The sequence below is a fragment of the Molossus molossus genome, unplaced genomic scaffold (genome assembly GCF_014108415.1).
Source record: "Molossus molossus isolate mMolMol1 unplaced genomic scaffold, mMolMol1.p scaffold_m16_p_4, whole genome shotgun sequence".
NCBI lineage: Eukaryota > Metazoa > Chordata > Mammalia > Chiroptera > Molossidae > Molossus > Molossus molossus.
The window spans coordinates 83,029,860-83,049,606 of NW_023425377.1; the positions used below are offsets into that span (position 1 = coordinate 83,029,860).

The following is a 19,747-nucleotide window of genomic DNA, read 5'->3' on the forward strand; positions in this document are numbered from 1 at the left end:
AGGGCATATTGGTACTGGGCAGCGGTGGAATCAAGACCTGTGTCTCCCAACAAATAAGCCATCAAACCACGTTACTTCTATTCTGCCTCCAAATAATAATCATTTATTGACTACTATTAAGTACTATGTGTCGATACTTGGTAAGCATTATTTCAAACTGTCCGACAACCATAGTAGTGTCAAGGTAGGTATTGCTATTTTCACCATTTACAGATACATAACTTGAAGCTTACGGAGTTTAAGTAATTTGTCTGAGACAGCAGTTCTCAAAGTGTGGTCCTTGAAACACCTCTGGGGGGTCTTCCAGGTCAAACTACTTTTATAGTAATATTATTATGTTGATTGCCTTTTTTTTTTTTTTTTTTTTTTACTATATTGGCACTTGCACTAAAGGTTTAAAAAGGTGGGTAAAATCATGCCCTGGCCAGTGTTGTTCAGTGGTTAGAGCATCAACCCTTGGACAGAAGGGTTGCGGTTTTGATTCCCAGTCAAGGGCACATACCTGGGCTGCAGGTTCCATCCCAGGCCCTGGTCAGGGTCGTGCAGGAGGCAACAAATTGATGTGTCTCTCTCACATCAATGTCTCTCTCTCTCTTTCTCCCCCTCTTCCACTCTCTCTAAATAATATCAATGGAAAAAATATTCTCAGGTGAGGATTAACAAAACAAACAAAAAAAAAGGTCGGTAAAACCATTTGTACTTTAGCAAAAACCAATGCAGTGGTACCAAACTATCCTAGTAATTATGTATCTTTCACTGTGCACATAAAAAGGGCACTTTGGCGTCAGAGTGTTCTTAATCAAACAGTATATTAGTTGTATTAATTATTGACTCTTAAGTAGATGATATTTTATTATTTATTTTGTGTAACAAAAAGGGAAATACACTTAAACCACTTTTACTATCTCAAGGAAAAGCATTTGTATGATTGAATTAGGAGTTGAGCTTGACATTTCTTTTTCTCAGAACATTATTTTTACTTGACGTAACTATTGACAGACAGACTATGATTAATCATATTTAGTTATATGGTGAACATTTTCTCAAAATGAACAGAATGAACTATAACTTCCCAGAAAACAACCAACATTGTTTATTGCCAATCACAAGATAAGCTTCTAGGGATAAAATGAAATTTTGCAAAACTTGTACCCTCTACCATGAACTTGACAGATTCCCAATACTTCAAGATTTTCCTGATGAAATTGGCAGAGGTATTAACAAATGTGACTTTTTGTTATTATAAGTGAAATATGTCGACATTTTGGAAGATCTGCTTAACTCAATGAAAAATACTTTCAAAATAACCAATGACTGATGCCACAAAATCATGCATTGGTAAAAGACACATTGAAAGTATGAGATAGAAATATATTTTAATGTGACAGAATATTTTAAAGTTCACCAGTATGGTTTCAGAGTCCACACTGCAAATAACCTTCAAGAAACTCCCACTTGTTGCCCTGTCCGGTTTGGCTCAGCAGTTAGAGCGTCAGTGCGCAGACCAGAGAGTCCCAGGTTCGGTTCCCACTAAGGGCATGTACCTCTGTTGCAGTTTGTCCCCGGCCCCGGCTGGGGTCATGTGGGTGGCAGCCACTCAATGTGTCTTTCTCATATTGATGTTTCTCTGTCTCTCTTCCTCCCTCTCTCCTTCCTGCTCTATCTGAAGATAAATGCAAAAGTGTCCTCGGGTGAGGATTAAAAAAAAAAAAAGAAACTACCACTTGTCAAGATTGTCATATTGAAAAATAGCCAGAAATTATCTGAAAAGGCTAAAATACTCTTCTGTATTCCAACTCTGCATCTGTATGAGACTGTATTTTCTTCATATACATCAACCAAAAAGACATATTGTGAAAAGTTGAATGCAGAAACAGACAAGAGAGTCTGTCTTCTATTATATCAGAGAATAAAGAGATTGGCAAAAGTGTAAAATAATGTCACTCTTCTAACTAAATTTATTTTGAAAGTTTTGTTCATAAAACATCTTCTTTATATGAACATATAATAGGTTTATTATTGTTACTTTTAAATGGATTAGTAACTATTTACAATTTTGAATACAGAAAATATCAATAAGTACAACCCCCATAAATTATAATAATTTTTAAGAGCATAGGGTCCTGAGCTCAAAATGTTTGCGAAGCCCCGATTATAACGAGCACTCCCAAGAAGTGATCAAGCTGGGCCTCCTCTGGCTGGCTCTCAGATCCATGCTGTTTCCATGGCACAAGTTACCTCCTTACACAAACATCTCATCAGTATTAAAATGGTAAATAAAATGGAGTCCTCAAAGCTTTATTTTGCAAAGGCTTTTACCCATAACATTTAAGTTTTTCGACGTTTAGATATTTTCCTTCGGTGAAACACAAGTTTCTTGTCCCTAAAGCTTCAGAACCCAATTCAGGATTCAAGATGACTCTTTTTGGCTATGGAATAAAAACTAAATTATGTTACCCAGTCATCCACCTATGCCACAAGTAAAACAGTCTATTAAGTTTTATATGTATTTCGAACCCAAACACTTGGGGGGTGTTTTTTTTTTTATTAGATTTTACAAAACAGAAGTCATTCTCCTTATTTGTCTCCATAGTTGTTTCTCATCTACTTGGTGCTAAGCCCCAAGAAAGAAGTTTATGTCTTGGGGGGGCCGGCTTTGCTGGGGGACATTCTCAGGAGGAACTCCTGCATGCCCCTGCGCAGCACTGCATTCTCGGCCACCTCCCTCAGGCTTCTGTGCAGCTTCTCCATCTCCTTGTACTCGCTTTTGACGTCTGCAGAGGAGCAAGAACACACGCCAGGAGTTAGCATCCTTTTCAGAAATGTCCCCAGAAAACAAATCCCCTGAGAATCACGTTATGACCTGAGTCACTTGTCCCAGAAAGCGAGATCTGGAATAAAACTTCATGATCAGATAGTGCAATTCATTTGTTTTGTAAATAACCTGATCAAACCTGGCATTCTGGTTCCTACCTTAGGGGTTATCTCAGCCTAGGGGCCACCGTCAAATAACAAAGCCTACCCGCTAAACAGGTCTGGCCACCTCTGGGCCCTTACGAGGGCCTCACAGGCGCTCGTGGAAGGAGGTGCAATGCAGCCATAACACACTTGTCCAGGTAGTCCTCTCCTCCCCCGTCCCTCCCCTCCCAGCAGTGCCCATTCTCAGTGAATTTCCTCTGTTTTGGCATCTTAGGTTTTCATCCCGTGATCTGCAATCAGATGACATCCTTGCGATGGTTAATTTTATGTTAACTTGTCTAGGCTGTGGTGCCCAGAAATATGTGGTCAAACATTACCCTGGATGTTTCTGTGAGTCCATTTTTGGATGAAATTTACATTTAAACTGGTAGACCTTGAGTAAAGCAGATCACCCTCCTGATCTAATCATCCGAAAGCTGACTGGAACCAAAGGCTGGCCTCTCGGAGAAAGAGGGTCTTCTCCGGCTCTATTTTTCTCCATAGCACTATCCCCCTTCTGCAGCCTCTGACCTTGTTTACTGTTTGGCTTACTGCCTGCCTCCCGTCCACTGGGCTATAAGCTCTGTCAGCAGAGACGTTTGTCTGTATTGGTCACTGCTGTGTCCTCAACACCGGAAACACTGCCCTGTGCCTGGGTGGAAATTATTTTTTTGTTAATCCTTACCCGAGGATATTTTTCCATAGATTTTTGGATAGAGCGGAAGGGAGGGAAAGAGAGAGAAAGAGAGAAACATCAACCTTAGACAGACACATTGATTGGTTGCCTCCTGCATGACCCCCACCGGGACTGGGGATCGAACCTACAACCCAGGTACATGCCCTTGACTGGGAATTGAACCTGCGACCCTTCGCTCTGCGGGCTGACACTCTAACTGCTGAGCCAGACCGGCCGGAGCTACTTGATTCTTTTGAACAATAGCGCAGTCCTCCGCTGGTTGTGTTCCTGAGTTAACTTAACCAGGGCTCCACGGATGGATACTGAGTTGTTCCCACATTTGATATAGGTGCTGCTGTCCTGAATAGCTTAGTCCACGTGCCATTCTGTTCCCGTGCGAGGATTTCATAGGATGAACTCCTGGAAGCAGGATCGCCAGGCCACAGGATAGGTGCATTTCAAATTTTGCTAGAAATTGTCCCATTGCTTTTGGCGCCAGTTCACACTCTCCAGTTTACACCGGGGAGCCCACAGCATGAAGGAAGATGGTAGCCTGCCACAGGGCACATGCAGCTGGTGTGGCATCCCCGGGCCCTGGTGAATGGAGAGAAACCCTCCTCCACCACCAGCGGAAAATGAGGCTTTTCAGAAGGTGTCAACTAAAAGAATTGGTTTGTGGAGACGGCTGGGCAGAGTTATGGGTTTGAATTTGACACTCTCCAGCTCTGAATCCTTGGGCACATTATCTCATCTGGGTTTCTTTTACTTTTATTTTTTTACCCTTACCTGGGAACAGTTTTCCATTTTTTGTTCCGATACAGTAGGAGGGAGAGAGAGGAAGAGAGAGAGAAAGAGAAACATTGATGTGAAAGGGACACATCGAGCCCTGGCCGGTTTGCTCAGTGGTTAGAGCGTCGGCCTGCTGTTCAGAGAGATCCGGGATCGGTTCCCGCCAAGGGCACGTACCTCAGTTGTGGTTTGTCCCCGGCCCCGGTTGGGGTCATGTGGGTGGCGGCTGGTCTGTGTGTCTCTCTCATGTCAATGTTTCTCTCTCTCTCTCTATTCCTCCCTCTCTCCCTCTCGCTCTCTCTGAAGATAAATGCAAAAGTGTCCTTGGGATAAATACAAACGTGTCCTTGGGTGAGGATTAAAAAAAAAAAAGGGACACATCGAGTGGCTGCCTCCCGCACGACCCCAACTAGGGCCAGAGATGAATTACAACCGAGGTACGTGCCCTTGACCAGAATCGAACCCGAGACTCACTGGTCCTTGGGCTGACGCTCTAACTGAACCGAACCGACCAGGGCTCATCTGGGTTTCTGTTTCTGCATCTGCAGCACGGGGCAATGACATCTACCTCTGAGGCCTAATGTGAAGGTTTGATGAGATGTTGAGCACAAAACCCGAGTACAGTGCTTGGTCTCAGCCTAGTGCTCAGCTAAGGGCGAGGCAGTCGTAGTCATCATCATTGTCTTTATTCCTTCTCCTGGAACTTCTTCCTAATTTAATTTCTTTAAATCCAGCAAAGAGCCACCACGGCTGGGGTGGGGATAGGGTCAGCAAGATCACCACCCTTTATGCAAAGAATTGATGTATTTACCTGCAAGCTCCTTGTAGAGACCATCCCCCTGGGACGACGCAAGGGTCAGCATGGTGGCGATACTGCCCTTCACCTTCTCCGTGATTCCGTGCTGCACAACAAAGGGTGGTCACTGTCAGGATAGCACAGCCACAGGAAAGGGGCCCCACCCAACCGCCCGGTCAGAGTGCGCAGACTGGGCTTGCCAAAGCCAAAGGCAGGGCCAAGGTGGGCCACTTTAGAGTCTACAGAAAGGCTCAGGAGTCATCAGGGCAACATTTCTGTGAAGCCCCACCTGTCTCAGCATCTCCTCCCCTGCCTATCAGAAGACCTGTCCTTCTGTTGCTGACAGGCTAAATCAGGAGCTGGTGAGGATGCACAGAAGCCTGGGAGAGATCCCAGTGTGGAAGCCTGGGAGGGAGCCCAGCCTGGAAGCCTGGGAGTGATCCCAGCGCGGAAGCCTGGGAGGGATCCCAGCGCGGAAGCCTGGGAGGGATCCCACATGGAAGCCTGGGAGGGATCCCACATGGAAGCCTGGGAGGGATCCCAGCGTGGAAGCCTGGGAGGGATCCCACATGGAAGCCTGGGAGGGATCCCACATGGAAGCCTGGGAGGGATCCCACATGGAAGCCTGGGAGGGATCCCAGCGTGGAAGCCTGGGAGGGATCCCAGCGTGGAAGCCTGGGAGGGATCCCACATGAAAGCCTGGGAGGGATCCCACATGAAAGCCTGGGAGGGATCCCACATGGAAGCCTGGGAGGGATCCCAGTGTGGAAACCTGGGAGGGATCCCAGCGTGGAAGCCTGGGAGGGATCCCACATGGAAGCCTGGGAGGGATCCCAGCGTGGAAGCCTGGGAGGGATCCCACATGGAAGCCTGGGAGGGATCCCAGCGTGGAAGCCTGGGAGGGATCCCACATGGAAGCCTGGGAGGGATCCCACATGGAAGCCTGGGAGGGATCCCAGCGTGGAAGCCTGGGAGGGTCCCAGCGTGGAAGCCTGGGAGGGATCCCACATGGAAGCCTGGGAGGGATCCCAGTGTGGAAACCTGGGAGGGATCCCAGCGTGGAAGCCTGGGAGGGATCCCAGCATGGAAGCCTGGGAGGGATCCCACATGAAAGCCTGGGAGGGATCCCACATGGAAGCCTGGGAGGGATCCCAGCGTGGAAGCCTGGGAGGGATCCCAGCATGGAAGCCTGGGAGGGATCCCACATGAAAGCCTGGGAGGGATCCCAGCGTGGAATCCTGGGAGGGATCCCACATGGAAGCCTGGGAGGAATCCCACATGGAAGCCTGGGAGGGATCCCACATGGAAGCCTGGGAGGGATCCCAGCGTGGAAGCCTGGGAGGGATCCCAGCGTGGAAGCCTGGGAGGGATCCCACATGGAAGCCTGGGAGGGATCCCAGTGTGGAAACCTGGGAGGGATCCCAGCGTGGAAGCCTGGGAGGGATCCCACATGGAAGCCTGGGAGGGATCCCAGTGTGGAAACCTGGGAGGGATCCCAGCGTGGAAGCCTGGGAGGGATCCCAGCGTGGAAGCCTGGGAGGGATCCCACATGAAAGCCTGGGAGGGATCCCACATGAAAGCCTGGGAGGGATCCCACATGGAAGCCTGGGAGGGATCCCAGCGTGGAAGCCTGGGAGGGATCCCAGCATGGAAGCCTGGGAGGGATCCCACATGAAAGCCTGGGAGGGATCCCAGCGTGGAAGCCTGGGAGGGATCCCACATGGAAGCCTGGGAGGGATCCCACATGGAAGCCTGGGAGGGATCCCACATGGAAGCCTGGGAGGGATCCCACATGGAAGCCTGGGAGGGATCCCACATGGAAGCCTGGGTGATCCTAGCGTGGAAGCCTGGGAGGGATCCCACATGGAAGCCTGGGAGGGATCCCACATGGAAGCCTGGGAGGGATCCCACATGGAAGCCTGGGAGGGATCCCACATGGAAGCCTGGGAGGGATCCCAGCGTGGAAGCCTGGGAGGGATCCCAGCGTGGAAGCCTGGGAGGGATCCCAGCGTGGAAGCCTGGGAGGGATCCCAGCGTGGAAGCCTGGAAGGGATCCCACCGTGAAAGCCTGGGAGGGATCCCACATGAAAGCCTGGGAGGGATCCCACATGGAAGCCTGGGAGGGATCCCACATGGAAGCCTGGGTGATCCCAGCGTGGAAGCCTGGGAGGGATCCCACATGGAAGCCTGGGAGGGATCCCACATGGAAGCCTGGGAGGGATCCCACATGGAAGCCTGGGAGGGATCCCAGCGTGGAAGCCTGGGAGGGATCCCAGCGTGGAAGCCTGGGAGGGATCCCACATGAAAGCCTGGGAGGGATCCCAGCATGGAAGCCTGGGAGGGATCCCACATGAAAGCCTGGGAGGGATCCCAGCATGGAAACCTGGGAGGGATCCCACATGAAAGCCTGGGAGGGATCCCACATGAAAGCCTGGGAGGGATCCCACATGGAAGCCGGGGGGGATCCCACATGAAAGCCTGGGAGGGATCCCACATGAAAGCCTGGGAGGGATCCCACATGGAAACCTGGGAGGGATCCCACATGAAAGCCTGGGAGGGATCCCACATGAAAGCCTGGGAGGGATCCCACATGAAAGCCTGGGAGGGATCCCACATGAAAGCCTGGGAGGGATCCCACATGGAAGCCTGGGAGGGATCCCACATGGAAGCCTGGGAGAGATCACAGCACCCGCAGAGATGGAAAAAGAGAGAACGTGCTGATCACTGGCCCACCCTCCTATCACACATTTAGTCACTGGATACATGGTATTGAGTACCTGCTTTGCGCAACACATCACACATGACATTCTTGATTTTCCATCCCTACTGCCTGACAAAGGTCTTCCTGCTACTCTCATTCTTTCTATCACCTACAACCATGTTCCTGACCATCTCTTGCCTCCCTTTGAAAAAAACCTAATTCTCTTCTCTAGCCTGACAGAGCCTAGTTTTGACCCTGGATCCTCTGATTCCAAGTCTTATGCTTTTCTCTTCAACACACCAAGCCTAAAACGCTAAGCTCCCGTCTCAGCTCTAGCTCTGAGCCTAGAGTGAGGAACTTGGGCACTCTGGTGTCTGCCTCCTTGCCCGAAAGGTCAGGGAGTGAGCACGCACTGTGGTCTTGCCCAGTTACGACTTCCTACACTTCCATCATTTAGGATACATTTGCACATGGTCAATGTACCCATTGTTGTTGTTTTTTTTTCTTCCAGTGGAATTGTTTTCTTGGGCACCTTTAAGGGCCAATTTCTATGTACTGGGTGCTGAAGAGTCTGGCCAATTCCTGCATGTGTGTAGACTGTGGTAACATGTTAAATGACAGAGGAAGTAAATTGCTACTGGTAAACCAGAAACCCCTTAGCCTGTTCCAAGAGAAATTACATGCTTTGTATTGTGGGTAAATGTATTTTCCAAAACTGCAGTGGTGGTGGTGGTGGGGATGGAGCTGTGGACAGAAGCAGAAGCAGGTTGGAGATGTTTCAGGAAGTAGGTTGGTTCAGAGGTGACCCAGAGAGCAGCTAGCCAGGTTCCTGGGAGCGGATCGGCTAAGCCTGGCCTGAGGCAGGAGAACTTGGAAACTCACAGGGCCAGGGGCCGGCAGTGCCTTGGACTATAACAAAGAATTTATACGACTTGGGGAGGGGATGGCAGGCTAAGAGACCCAGAGCTGAGACAAGAGGGTCCAAGTGGACTTGACAGAAGCTCTTAGGTTCCAGGAAACAGTGCGGAGCTGTCTTCCGAGATAGAAGCCAACCTGTCCACGCTAGGTACTGCAAGAGGCTGGCCTGTAAGAGTTTATTGGCATGTACTGATGTTTTATGTAGAGAAGACATTTTCCTCATGAAAAAAATATATATCTTGAGACGACATGGAGGGACCTGGAAAGTATTATCCTAAGTGAAAGAAGCCAAGCAGAAAAAGACAAATACCACATGATCTCACTTATATACGGAATATAATGAACATAACAGTCTGAGGAATACAGTAGACCCAGACACATGGAAGTAGGGCACAGACTGACATCCCTCAGAAGAGGGGATGGGGGGTGGGGGGGTGGGAAGAGATAAACCACAGAACTTATATGCATGTATGCATGACCAATGGACATGGACAACTAAGCCGGGGACAGGGTGGAGGGGGTGGGGTGGGGGGTGCCAATGGGGTAAAAAGGTAAAATATCTGTAACAAAAAAATAAATAAAAATTCATAAAAAAAAAATAAAAAAAAAATATATATATATCTGCATTGAGATTATGCTATTTTTGGAGATGCTTGAATGTTGGTTCCCTGGTCCCAAATCCTAGTTCTACAACTTCCTAGCTGTGTAGCCTGCTGTTACACCTCTCTGCCTCAGTTTTTCTTATCCATAAAATGAGAATAATAATAATACAGTCATCTCTCAGTATCCACAGGGAATTAGTTCCGGGACCCCCCCACTCCAGGTACAAAAATCTGAGGGTGCTCAAGTCCCTTATATAAAATCGCGTAGTATTTGCATCTAGGCTAGAGCAGGGTACACCTACCCACCACTTCATTCATACAGATTGAGTGTAGTGCTCGGTATATGGCGAATTCAAGTTTTGCTTTTTGGAACATTCTGGAGTTTTTTCCCAAATATTTTCAATCCATGTTGGTTGTCTCTGCTGATGTGAAACCTTCGGGTATGAAGGGCCGACTGTACCTCCTCACAGACTTGCTGGGGATGAAGTGAGCTAATGTGTATGAAAAACTTAGGATCCCATCTTGATATTACATTTCTACTGCTGACTCATTAAAGGGGACGATGAGGAGAAGGCTGCAGGGGCTGCATCTCTGAAGTCACAGCCCCAGAGAAGGGCCTGAGCCCAGCATGCGGAGGCAGGGAAGGAAGGATGCCCAGCGCCAGCTGGCCTCCGTTCTTGGCACCATGGGCACTGGTTTACCCACTTTGAGGAAGACATCTGGCTCTCCGTGGGCCCAGATGACTACCACTCCTCCCATCTTCTGTGCCAGCTTCCTCCACTCCCGCAGGGGCCTCTCGGGGCTGGAATTCAGACTGTGGGTGTGAAATACCTTCAGTTGCTGAAATTGGTGCTGCATCCTTTCTTGAGCTCTCTCGAACATGCCCTCCGCCACCTGCCGGTCCACCCCTCTTCTGATGACATCTTTCATCCTCTCACATGCTTTTTTACCAGTGATCTGACCCGCCTCTGGCAAAAATGACAGTCACAGTTACCCCACAGCAAGGACTTGAGTAGAAATCTTCAGCATCAGAAGGACGAGCAAACAAACTACACGCATACACACGTATATACATATACACACACGTATACACACACACGTATACACACACACACGTATACATACACACACACACACACACATATTCATTCACATTCGTAGCACCATATTCCACACAGTGGAAATAGTTTAGTAACATGATGCAAAAATGGACATTTTCAATATTTAGATAGCTGTCATTCAGAAAATCTAATGAGTGAATTAAGTAGAAGCTTACATCCAACCCCCTGCCTCCCAGAGAAAATAAGACAATAAGAATGAGAATGGGGGTGGGTTTATGGTCTAATTAGCTGCGATGCAGCATGGAGAGGAGAAGCAACGTATCTGATAAAGGAAGGACAGGGAACTGGAAACACGCAGGTAAAAATGGCTCATGAATTACCTCTCCCCACACCCCTGCACTTGCTCGGTTTTAATTTGTAGACCAAGAGTGTTCGGGAGACATAGGACTTGGGGGGCTTTGGGGGTGCAGCAGAGAAGGATGCTGCAATCCTGACAGAGAGGGAGCGGAGCTGCTGCCCCCAGAGCCTCACCTTCGTAACAGGGCTTCAGGTCATTCTGAACAGAGCTGGTGAGAGACTCATAGATCCTCCTCTTCTTTCTGAGGATGTGTCCTTCCAGGCCCCCCAGGATGGCGCTTATCTGAGAACCCGCATGAACAAAAGGCCGTTTGTGACAATTCCTTCAACGGAAATAGGCCGAGCATTCCTGTTTATTGTCTCCACTTCCTCTGCCTTACATTACATTTGGCTGTTCCCGGGTCATCTCCACAGCTAGACTGTGAGCCCCTCGTGGGCAGGAATTAAGCATCTTTATATCCCAAAGTGCTTCCCACAGTGCCGGGCACCTACAAACATCTTGTTAAATATTTGCTGAGTTGAGCTCCAGCATGTAACAGGCGCTGAAACAGCCCCTTTTGGGGGTGGGGGGCGGTGTAGGTGAGGAACAGGCTATTTCTCTAGTGTTGCCATGTGGTTTGGGCTGGGATGTGCTATGGACTGTATGTTGGTACACAGCCCCCCCCCCCCAATTCATATATTTAAATCCTAATCCCCAGTGTGATGGCATTAGGTGGTGGCTATTGGGTGGTCATGAGGTCATGAGGAGGGGGCTCTCATGGTTGGAATTACTCCCCCATAGAAGAGGCCCTAGAGCACTTCCTCGCCCTGTGAGGTTACAGTGCGGAGACGGCTGAATCTGAACCAGGAAGCAAACCCAACCAGGTACCAAATCTGCGTGCCCCTTGACTTGGACTTCCAGTCCCCAGAAATACATTTCTGTTGTTTATGAGTCACCCAGTTTACAGTATTTTGTGGTAGCAGCCCAAATGGACTAAGACAGGCTAGGTCTAGGAGACAATGGGTCATTGACAAAAGTCCTGAATACTCAAAACTAAAAAACGATCTGCTGAGTGGGTAAAAAAGCTGTGGTACATGTACACAATGGAATACTATGCAGCTGTAAGAAAGAAAGATCTCTTATCATTTGAGATGACATGGGACCTGGAGAGTATTATGCTAATCAAAACAAGCCAAGCAGAGAAAGATAAATATCACATAATCTCACTATTTGTGGAATATAATGAACTAAACAAACTGATGAACAAAATTGACCCAGAGACATAGAGGTAGGGTACAGACTGACACACCCCAGAAGAGGGGGGAGTTGAGGGAGAAGAGATAAACCACAGAACTTATATGCATGTGTACATTACCAATGGACATAGACAACAAGGCTGGGGAAGGAGCAGGGGGGATGGGGAGGAGGGTGTCAATGGGGGAAAACGAGAAACATCTGTAACAAAAATGAATTAATAAAAATAATTTAAAAAATAAAATAACTGGTGCAGCCACTATGGAAAACAATATGGTGTTACCTCAAAAAATTATTTATTTATTTATTTATTTTTATCCTCACCGGAGGACATTTTTCCATTTTTTGTTCAGGTAGAGTGGGAGGGAGAGAGAGGAACAGAGAGAGAGAGAGAGAGAGAAACATCGACGTGAAAGGAACACATCAAGTGGCTGCCACCCGCACAATCGACCAGGGCCGGGGACAAACTGCAACCCAGGTACATGCCCTTAGCGGGAACCGAACCCGGGTCTCTCAGGACTGCAGGCCGACGCTCTCACCGCTGAGCCAAACCGGCCAGGGCTACCTCAAAAAATTAAAAATTGAACTTCCATTTGACCCAGTGATCCCACTTCTAGGAATATACCCTAAGAAGCCTGAAACACCAATCAGGAAGAATATATGTACCCCCATGTTCATAGCAGCACTATTTACAATAGCTAAGATCTGGAAACAGCCCAAGTATCCATCAGTAGACAAATGGATAAAAAGCAGTGGTACATATACACAATGGAGTACTATGCAGCGGTAAGAAAGAAAGATCTCTTATCCTTTGAAACGCCATAGAGGGACCTGGAAAGTATTATCCTAAGTGAAACAAGCCAAGCAGAAAAAGACAAATACCACATGATCTCACTTATATACCAAATATAATGAACATAACAGTCTGAGGAATACGGTAGACCCAGAAGCATGGAAGTAGGGCACAGACTGACATCCCTCAGAAGAGGGTGGTGGTGGGAAGAGATAAACCACAGAACTTATATGCATGTATGCATGACCAATGGACATAGACAACTAAGCCGGGGATGGGGCAGGGGTGGGGTGGGGAGGGGGGTGCCAATGGGGAAAAAAGGTGAAATATCTGTAACAAAAATATAAATAAAAAATTTAAAAAATAAATAAATAAAAATAAATAAAATAAAACACTTCACTAGTTGTTATATAGTATGTGATCTATCTTTCTAAAGAATAAAATCTTTCTTTTTACATAAAAAAATAAATAAATAAAAAACAATCTGCAAAAATATACTTCTTTACGCTTCACTGCTTTGGATGATATTTCACAATATTGGCAAAAATGATAGAGAGGCTAGTAAAAACATTACAAATGGATTCAAATTTTTGTACAGCTAAAGAGCCTTTGAAGATTCTTTCTGGGAACGGAGTCCACTTGACAACCTCAGCATTTACAGCGGGTCGCGGTGCAGCAAAGCGTGGCCCCCGTGGCAGGCTCGGGCCCGCTGCTCCCCCCACCCCACTGTGTACCTCACAGCTCCTGCTATGAGAGCCCCAGACCTGCAGGGGCACAAGTGCGGAGAGTCAGGCGGTGTCCCAAGTCCTGCTGGGAAGAAACCCACAACCCAACCTCATTGCCCTCTTCATGATCTAACACTCTTACCTCCTGGATCAGGAAGCTCTTTTTGTAGCTATCATATTTCCAGCCATTTCTTATCCCAATTTCTGTCATTTTCTCCTGGAGAGAGTGCTTAAAAGCATCTATGTGAGGCATCAAAGCTGAACCCGAGGACGTTCCAACCCTTCAGAAGAAAGCAACGTAAACTGTTAAGAAACGATAGTGGCTTTGTGAGGCCAAAAAAAAAAGAGAGACCGGCTAGTATCCTTTTATCCATTTTTAAGAGAAGGAAGACAAGATCGGACAGTTATCACATTCCTATATTGTGCCAGGCACTGTGCTGTGCCAGGCCCTTGACATCAAAACCTATAAAATCAGTGCAGTGATGCCCATTTTACAGATAAGAAAACTGAGGTTCGGAAGATATTGCTGATGTGATCAGTAAGTGGCAGAGCCAGGCTTTGGACACAGATCTGTTTAACCTCAAAACTCAGTCTTTCCACTGCCAACCTGTTTTCACTTGAAAGGGTGGGCCTGACCTACACCTTAAGTAATGGGTAAGATTTAGGGAAATGAAAGGAAGAAGGGGTTATTCACTACAGGCACAAGGCGGTGAAGGAAGTTTCAGCACATCCCAGGAATAAGAAGCAGCAGTTTGGCCCTGGCTCAGCAGTTAGAGCATCAGCCCTCAGGCCAATGAATCGCAGGTTCGATTCCAGTCAAGGACATATACCTCGGTTGCGGTTTGTCCCCAGCACTGGTCGGGTCGTGTGGAAGGCAACCAGTCGATGTGGCTCTATCATATCGATGTTTCTCTCTGTCTCTCTCTCTCTCTCTCTCCCTCCCTCCCACTCTGTCTGATGATAAACAGAAAAATACCCTTGGGTGAGGAATAAAAAAAAGAAAAGAAAAAGAGAAGCAGCAGTTTGTAGAGGAGATGGTGTCGGCCTGAAATCTTAGCCCTTGACTTATGAGCTGGGTGGATCTCAGTTTGTCCTGTCTTTGTGAAGCTGTCTTTGTACGAAGACAGAAACCCTTCGGAGTGCTGAGGCGAGGATGCGATGAAATAATGCACCCAAAGTACTTAGCATGGTTCCCGGTACATCACAGTGGCTCTCTGCTCCCCTCCAGGCGGGGCAGAGGGCTGGCGCTGGGCCACGGCTCTCGGAGAGATCAGAAAGGCAGTTGGAGGCAGAAGGAATGTCGAGTGCCATTCTAAGGAATTTGGAGTGGACCCTACAGACTTGTAAGCAGTGGGTGGGGTGGGCAGAGGCAGAAGGGCATGATCCCAAAATGTTCCAAGGCAGGTGGGGGTGGGGTAGGGGGCACTAAGTAAGAACCAAGCGGAGGTAGGATGGTTCAAACAGCAGCAGGCGGTGAACCAGGAGAAATGCTAGAGGCAAAGGAGGAAGACGGGGGACAGATTGGAAGATTAGGAGATTCTGTTTCCTCTGATGGAGAAAAGGATTGGCATTGAGGACGAACAGAAGGAGGGGAAGCCATGAAGGCACATACCCCCTCCCACGCCATGTGTGTGAACATGTAGTGTGTCAAAATCAGAGTGCTCAGTGAGTCACTTCTCCTTTCTGCATTCAGGGAAATTTATGAAGGCCCTGTGTTTGCCTAACTCCACACTCTCCAACCAAAATACCCTATCCTGGGCTTGGGTCCATAAGAAAATGTATCCCCTGCCCCCCGTATGAGATATTTGAAAAAATCATGGCAATCATAATATTAGTCCGAAGGCAGCATCTCCAGCTGCACTCCCGGTCACCATGGGAAATTTTTAAGTAAACCAAACCACGAAGGCTTTTGTGTTTTGCCAGAGAGTAAGTTTTCCTCCTCGAGTTGCAAGCTACTCTTTACACGTCCAAGTCCAAAGTATAAATTCTTCAAGATGAGACTCTGGCCCAACATTCTTCAGATATTTGTTCACAGAGGAACAAGATGAAAGACCCTTTACCTAAAAATGCCTCCAAAAACAGGATCAATCCGGTCATAGATGGGCTGCGTGATGGCTTCGTTCAGGTCTATTCTTGCGAGCGTCCTCGAGGCATAGATGCCGTTTTTCAGGCAAACAGCCTTCAGGGTCTGGTGGAAACCCTGGTTTCCTCTACTCCTCTACATAAGTAAACAATACATTAGTAGAGTTAGTAGGCATTAACTACACAGCCCCAGGATCAAAATTACATTGCCTCTGGCCAAAGGCTATTATTAAGAATCACAGTAGCAGCCACATAACCTTTTAACACATTACTGAGCTAGACAGACAGGACAGCAGTCATGCCTTCAGTCGGTGGGGTGCCCTGTCCTGGTTTCCCAAAGTGCCCTGTGCTCACTTTGCTCCCAACTCTTCTCATACAGTTTTGTATTTGTCTGTTGACTCATTAGGTTCCTCTAGGGGACCATCAGCTCACTGAGATCAGGCACAGCGTCTCATCCGATACCCCGATGTCCTTGCCATCTGGCAGGGGCATGAGGAGTGCTTCATAAATATTTGTTAAATGAGCAGTAATCAAATGAAAATGTGCTACGACCCTACTGGGAGTATCTGTTTCAGGTTCTTGAAAGCAGAGTCCAAATTTTTTATTCTTTTTGTTAAATATTTAAGGAAATGCAATTTGATTTATGTATCTTTGTATTTGTGTAATATTTTTTTCCCAGAGAAATAAGTTCACAAATCAGAGGGAAAAAAATATTATGGAGCTAGAACTGTAAGAGACATTGATAAATTTTAGCCAGATGGTGATCCTTAGGAAAGAGAATAAAAATCTATTTGCACTGCCCTGGCTGGGTGGTTCAGTTGGTTGGAGCATCATCCTGTACACCAAAAGGTTGCAGGTTTGATTCCCGGCCAGGGCAAGTAGAGGAGGCAACTGATTACTATTTCTCTCCCAAATAGATATTCTCTCTCTCTCAAAATCAATACAAGCATATCCTCAGATGAGGATTTTTAAAAAATACATTTGCACTGACCAAAATTTCAGTAGTGGGCTTTGGGATTATTCTTCAATGATACATTGTTTTAAGTGAATGGCTATGTTGGATGGTACAATTGACAACATTCTATCTATCTTATTTTTCCCTTTTCACTTAATATTATAACATGAGCATTTCCTTAATTCATTGTAAATACTTTGAAAACATCATTTTAATAACCACAGAATACATCCCATGGATGTATCATAATTTATTTTACTATTCTCACTGTTAGACATCTAAGTTATTTCACTATGTTACATAGTGGTAGGATGTTAGCACATAAATGTTTGCCCACATTTCTGATCACACAGGGAAGTTGCTTATCCAGTAGGAACACCGTGGGTAGGTTTATGGTCACAGAGAGAGAAGCTGATGAAGAGCTGATGAGAAAGAGGACGGTTCACGGGATGAAGGCCCAGTGAAGGCCTGGAGATGACTAACATGCTCCTTTGTTTCACAAGCGCATTGCTTAGTTGTCTATTGCTATGAAACAAATGGCCCCAAAACTAGTGCCTTAAAACGATAAACATTTATTATCTCTCACCGATTCTGTGGGTCAGGAATTCAGACTGGTGTTGGCTGGTTGGTGCTTCACAGTTCACTTGGTGGCTGGGCTCTGCGGCCAAGGTTAAAACGCACGCGCCACCCAGAGAAGAGACCAGTGCACGATTCAAGGTCACTGATGTCAGATAACATGCACACCAGGCTCAAGTGCTACGGCGTTTGCTTACACAGGAGGAGGGAAAGTGTGCACAGAATCCAGCCAACCCCTTGCCACACCTGGGCCCCATGGCCAGCGAGTCCCTCCACAGCCACAGCAGGTGATGCAGCTGCACGCAGCCCACTTTGTGCTGCAGGAGGACCCGGCCCCTCCCCACAGGTCAGAAATACAGGAAACTGGGGCTCGCCAGAGGGCTTGGACGTCTGCTCTAAGCAGAACAAAGGAGTACACACTGAGCATGAAACAGGGAAAGATATTCCCACACAGGCACATAAGCCCAGCACAGGCTGTGAGGGCTCTTTAACTCTTGGTAGGAAGTGTTCCCGGCCCAAGGCCCATTTTTATGTGGCCAAGTGAGGGTCAAAAGACTGCATGTCCTGGATGGCCTTTCCCAACGCTGGCCAGTTCTGGCAGGTTCTGGCAGGTGTCACTTGGGGTTGTGGTCACCTGACTAGGGCTAGAGGATCTGCTTTCAAGGAGGTTCACTGCAGGGCAGGGAAGGTGGTGCTGGCTGGGGGGGGCTCAGCCCCCCTTCATGTGGCCCTCTCCACGCAGCTGGTTGACGTCAGCACAGGGAGGCTGGCTTCCCACTGAGTGAGTGAGCTACGAGACCAACTTGGAAGCCTCGGTGGCCCTTGATGGCCTAGCCTCAGAAGTCACACACGTCCCTCTGCGGCACTCTGCTGCCCACAGAGTCCAGCTCTGTCTGCTTTGAGGGAGCAGACGCCACAAGGGCAAGAACACCAGGAGGTGAGGCTCACGGCGACCTTTCTGGAAGCTGCCTGTCAGTCACCAATGAACACTCTCGGTGCCAAATCCCACTGCCGTTTTCTTACCCAGTTTTCCTTAACCCTTCAGGAGTATCTGACCATCTCCTTAACACTTTCCTGCTTGGATTCCTTATTAGAAAATAAGAACTTAAGCTTTACACGAAAAGTAAGTATAAAAAAAAAAAACCACAAGAAAATAAGCATTACACCATTTCCTTCCGCTATGATTTCTCAGACTAATCTTTCTCTGCTCCCTCTCCGGACTCCTCTTTATTCTGCTCCCTAAATGTGGCCTGTGGGTGAGGTTATATCATGTTTTTGTCTTCTCCACTCCTCAATACCTTTCACTCCGGTAGATCTGAGTATCAATTTCCTATGGGCAACTACCAAATCCTGACCTTCGGATGAGGCAGACCTCGCCACACATTTCCCGGAAGGGTCACTCACCACCAGACATGCCCCGAGGATCCGGCGGTAGGAAGTCCTGGCATTCCTGACCCCTTCTTGCAGAGGTTGTGCTATGTGGGCAAAGCACTGGTCAATGGCCTTCTCCAGCAGCTGTATTTTCTCTTCTACAAATCTCCGCAGGCCACTCATGTGCAAGTATTCATTCTAGGGACAGGATCACAAGGAGCATGAGGTCACCCCCTCCCTAAAGGCACTTTCTTCTCGAACTTTGCTTCCTTTAAGTGGATTTAGCCTGAGTTAATCACCCACAATTGACTTCTCCTTATCCTCCCAATAAGGCATCCCTCAGTGCGTGAACCTCCTTAAGCTTTGAGGGACTGCAGAACAGACAGCTGTGCGCCTCCTGCAACTTACTTTGGGTGTACAATCCATCAGCCCATTTGTGGGAGGAACTGGCCAAATAAAAACCCTGGTGTTACTGAAACAGACTTTTCCAGTGATATCTGAGTCAATGACCATTGAATGAGCTTTGTGCACAGAGCAGTTTTTGCGGCTCATGTCTCTCAGACTTCAGGGAGCGTACAAATCCCCAGGAGAGTACGTTCAAATCTGAGGGCCTGGAGTTCTACGTTTCCAGCAAGTCCCCAGGTGAGGCCAATCTTCTGGGCCCTGCACCACCCAAAGCTATGGGACCAAAAATCAAGGCTCTGTCCCTTCTTCAGAGGAGAATACAGTCTAGTCGGGGAGGAAACCATCAATTCAAATAATATAATGGAGAAACCACCGGGGAGAGCCTTGGCCTTCAGGTTCAGACTGGGAACTCTGGTGTCTGTTCGCTGTGTGAGAACCTTGGGGGCTCCGCAGCAGACAGAAACCACACTCCCGAGCTCAGCCCTTAACCTAAGGCCTTTCATAGCGAGGACTCAGACTACTTCTCCAGCACCACCGGCTCTGTTTGCCTGAAAGGGCCTCCCCTGTAGCTGCCCCTGAACTTACTATCATTCCTCAAAAACGTGCCACTCCTTTCGTGACCTTGTGCCTTTACACCTGCTGTTCCCAGCTTCTCATCCTTCCAGACAAAGCTCAACAGTCACTTCCCACGTGATGTCTTCCCTGGCGACCCCAGGCGGAGTTGGGGCTCTCTGTCCCACGTTCCCGC

The 19,747-nt window shown here is 47.8% G+C and overlaps 1 protein-coding gene across 1 annotated transcript in view; it reads right to left on the minus strand.

Moving 5' to 3' along the window:
- Positions 1 to 2,634: 2,634 nt before the first annotated feature.
- Positions 2,635 to 19,747, minus strand: part of NUGGC (nuclear GTPase, germinal center associated) — a 51,524-nt gene continuing 34,411 nt past the window's right edge. Inside the window, exons 13-19 of the mRNA XM_036282250.1 lie at positions 18,628 to 18,792; positions 15,671 to 15,828; positions 13,753 to 13,891; positions 11,033 to 11,141; positions 10,272 to 10,408; positions 5,235 to 5,325; positions 2,635 to 2,774 (exon numbers count right to left, since the gene is read on the minus strand). Of these exons, the coding sequence (XP_036138143.1) occupies positions 2,635 to 2,774; positions 5,235 to 5,325; positions 10,272 to 10,408; positions 11,033 to 11,141; positions 13,753 to 13,891; positions 15,671 to 15,828; positions 18,628 to 18,792 (939 nt within the window). The remainder of the gene's footprint in view (positions 2,775 to 5,234; positions 5,326 to 10,271; positions 10,409 to 11,032; positions 11,142 to 13,752; positions 13,892 to 15,670; positions 15,829 to 18,627; positions 18,793 to 19,747) is intronic.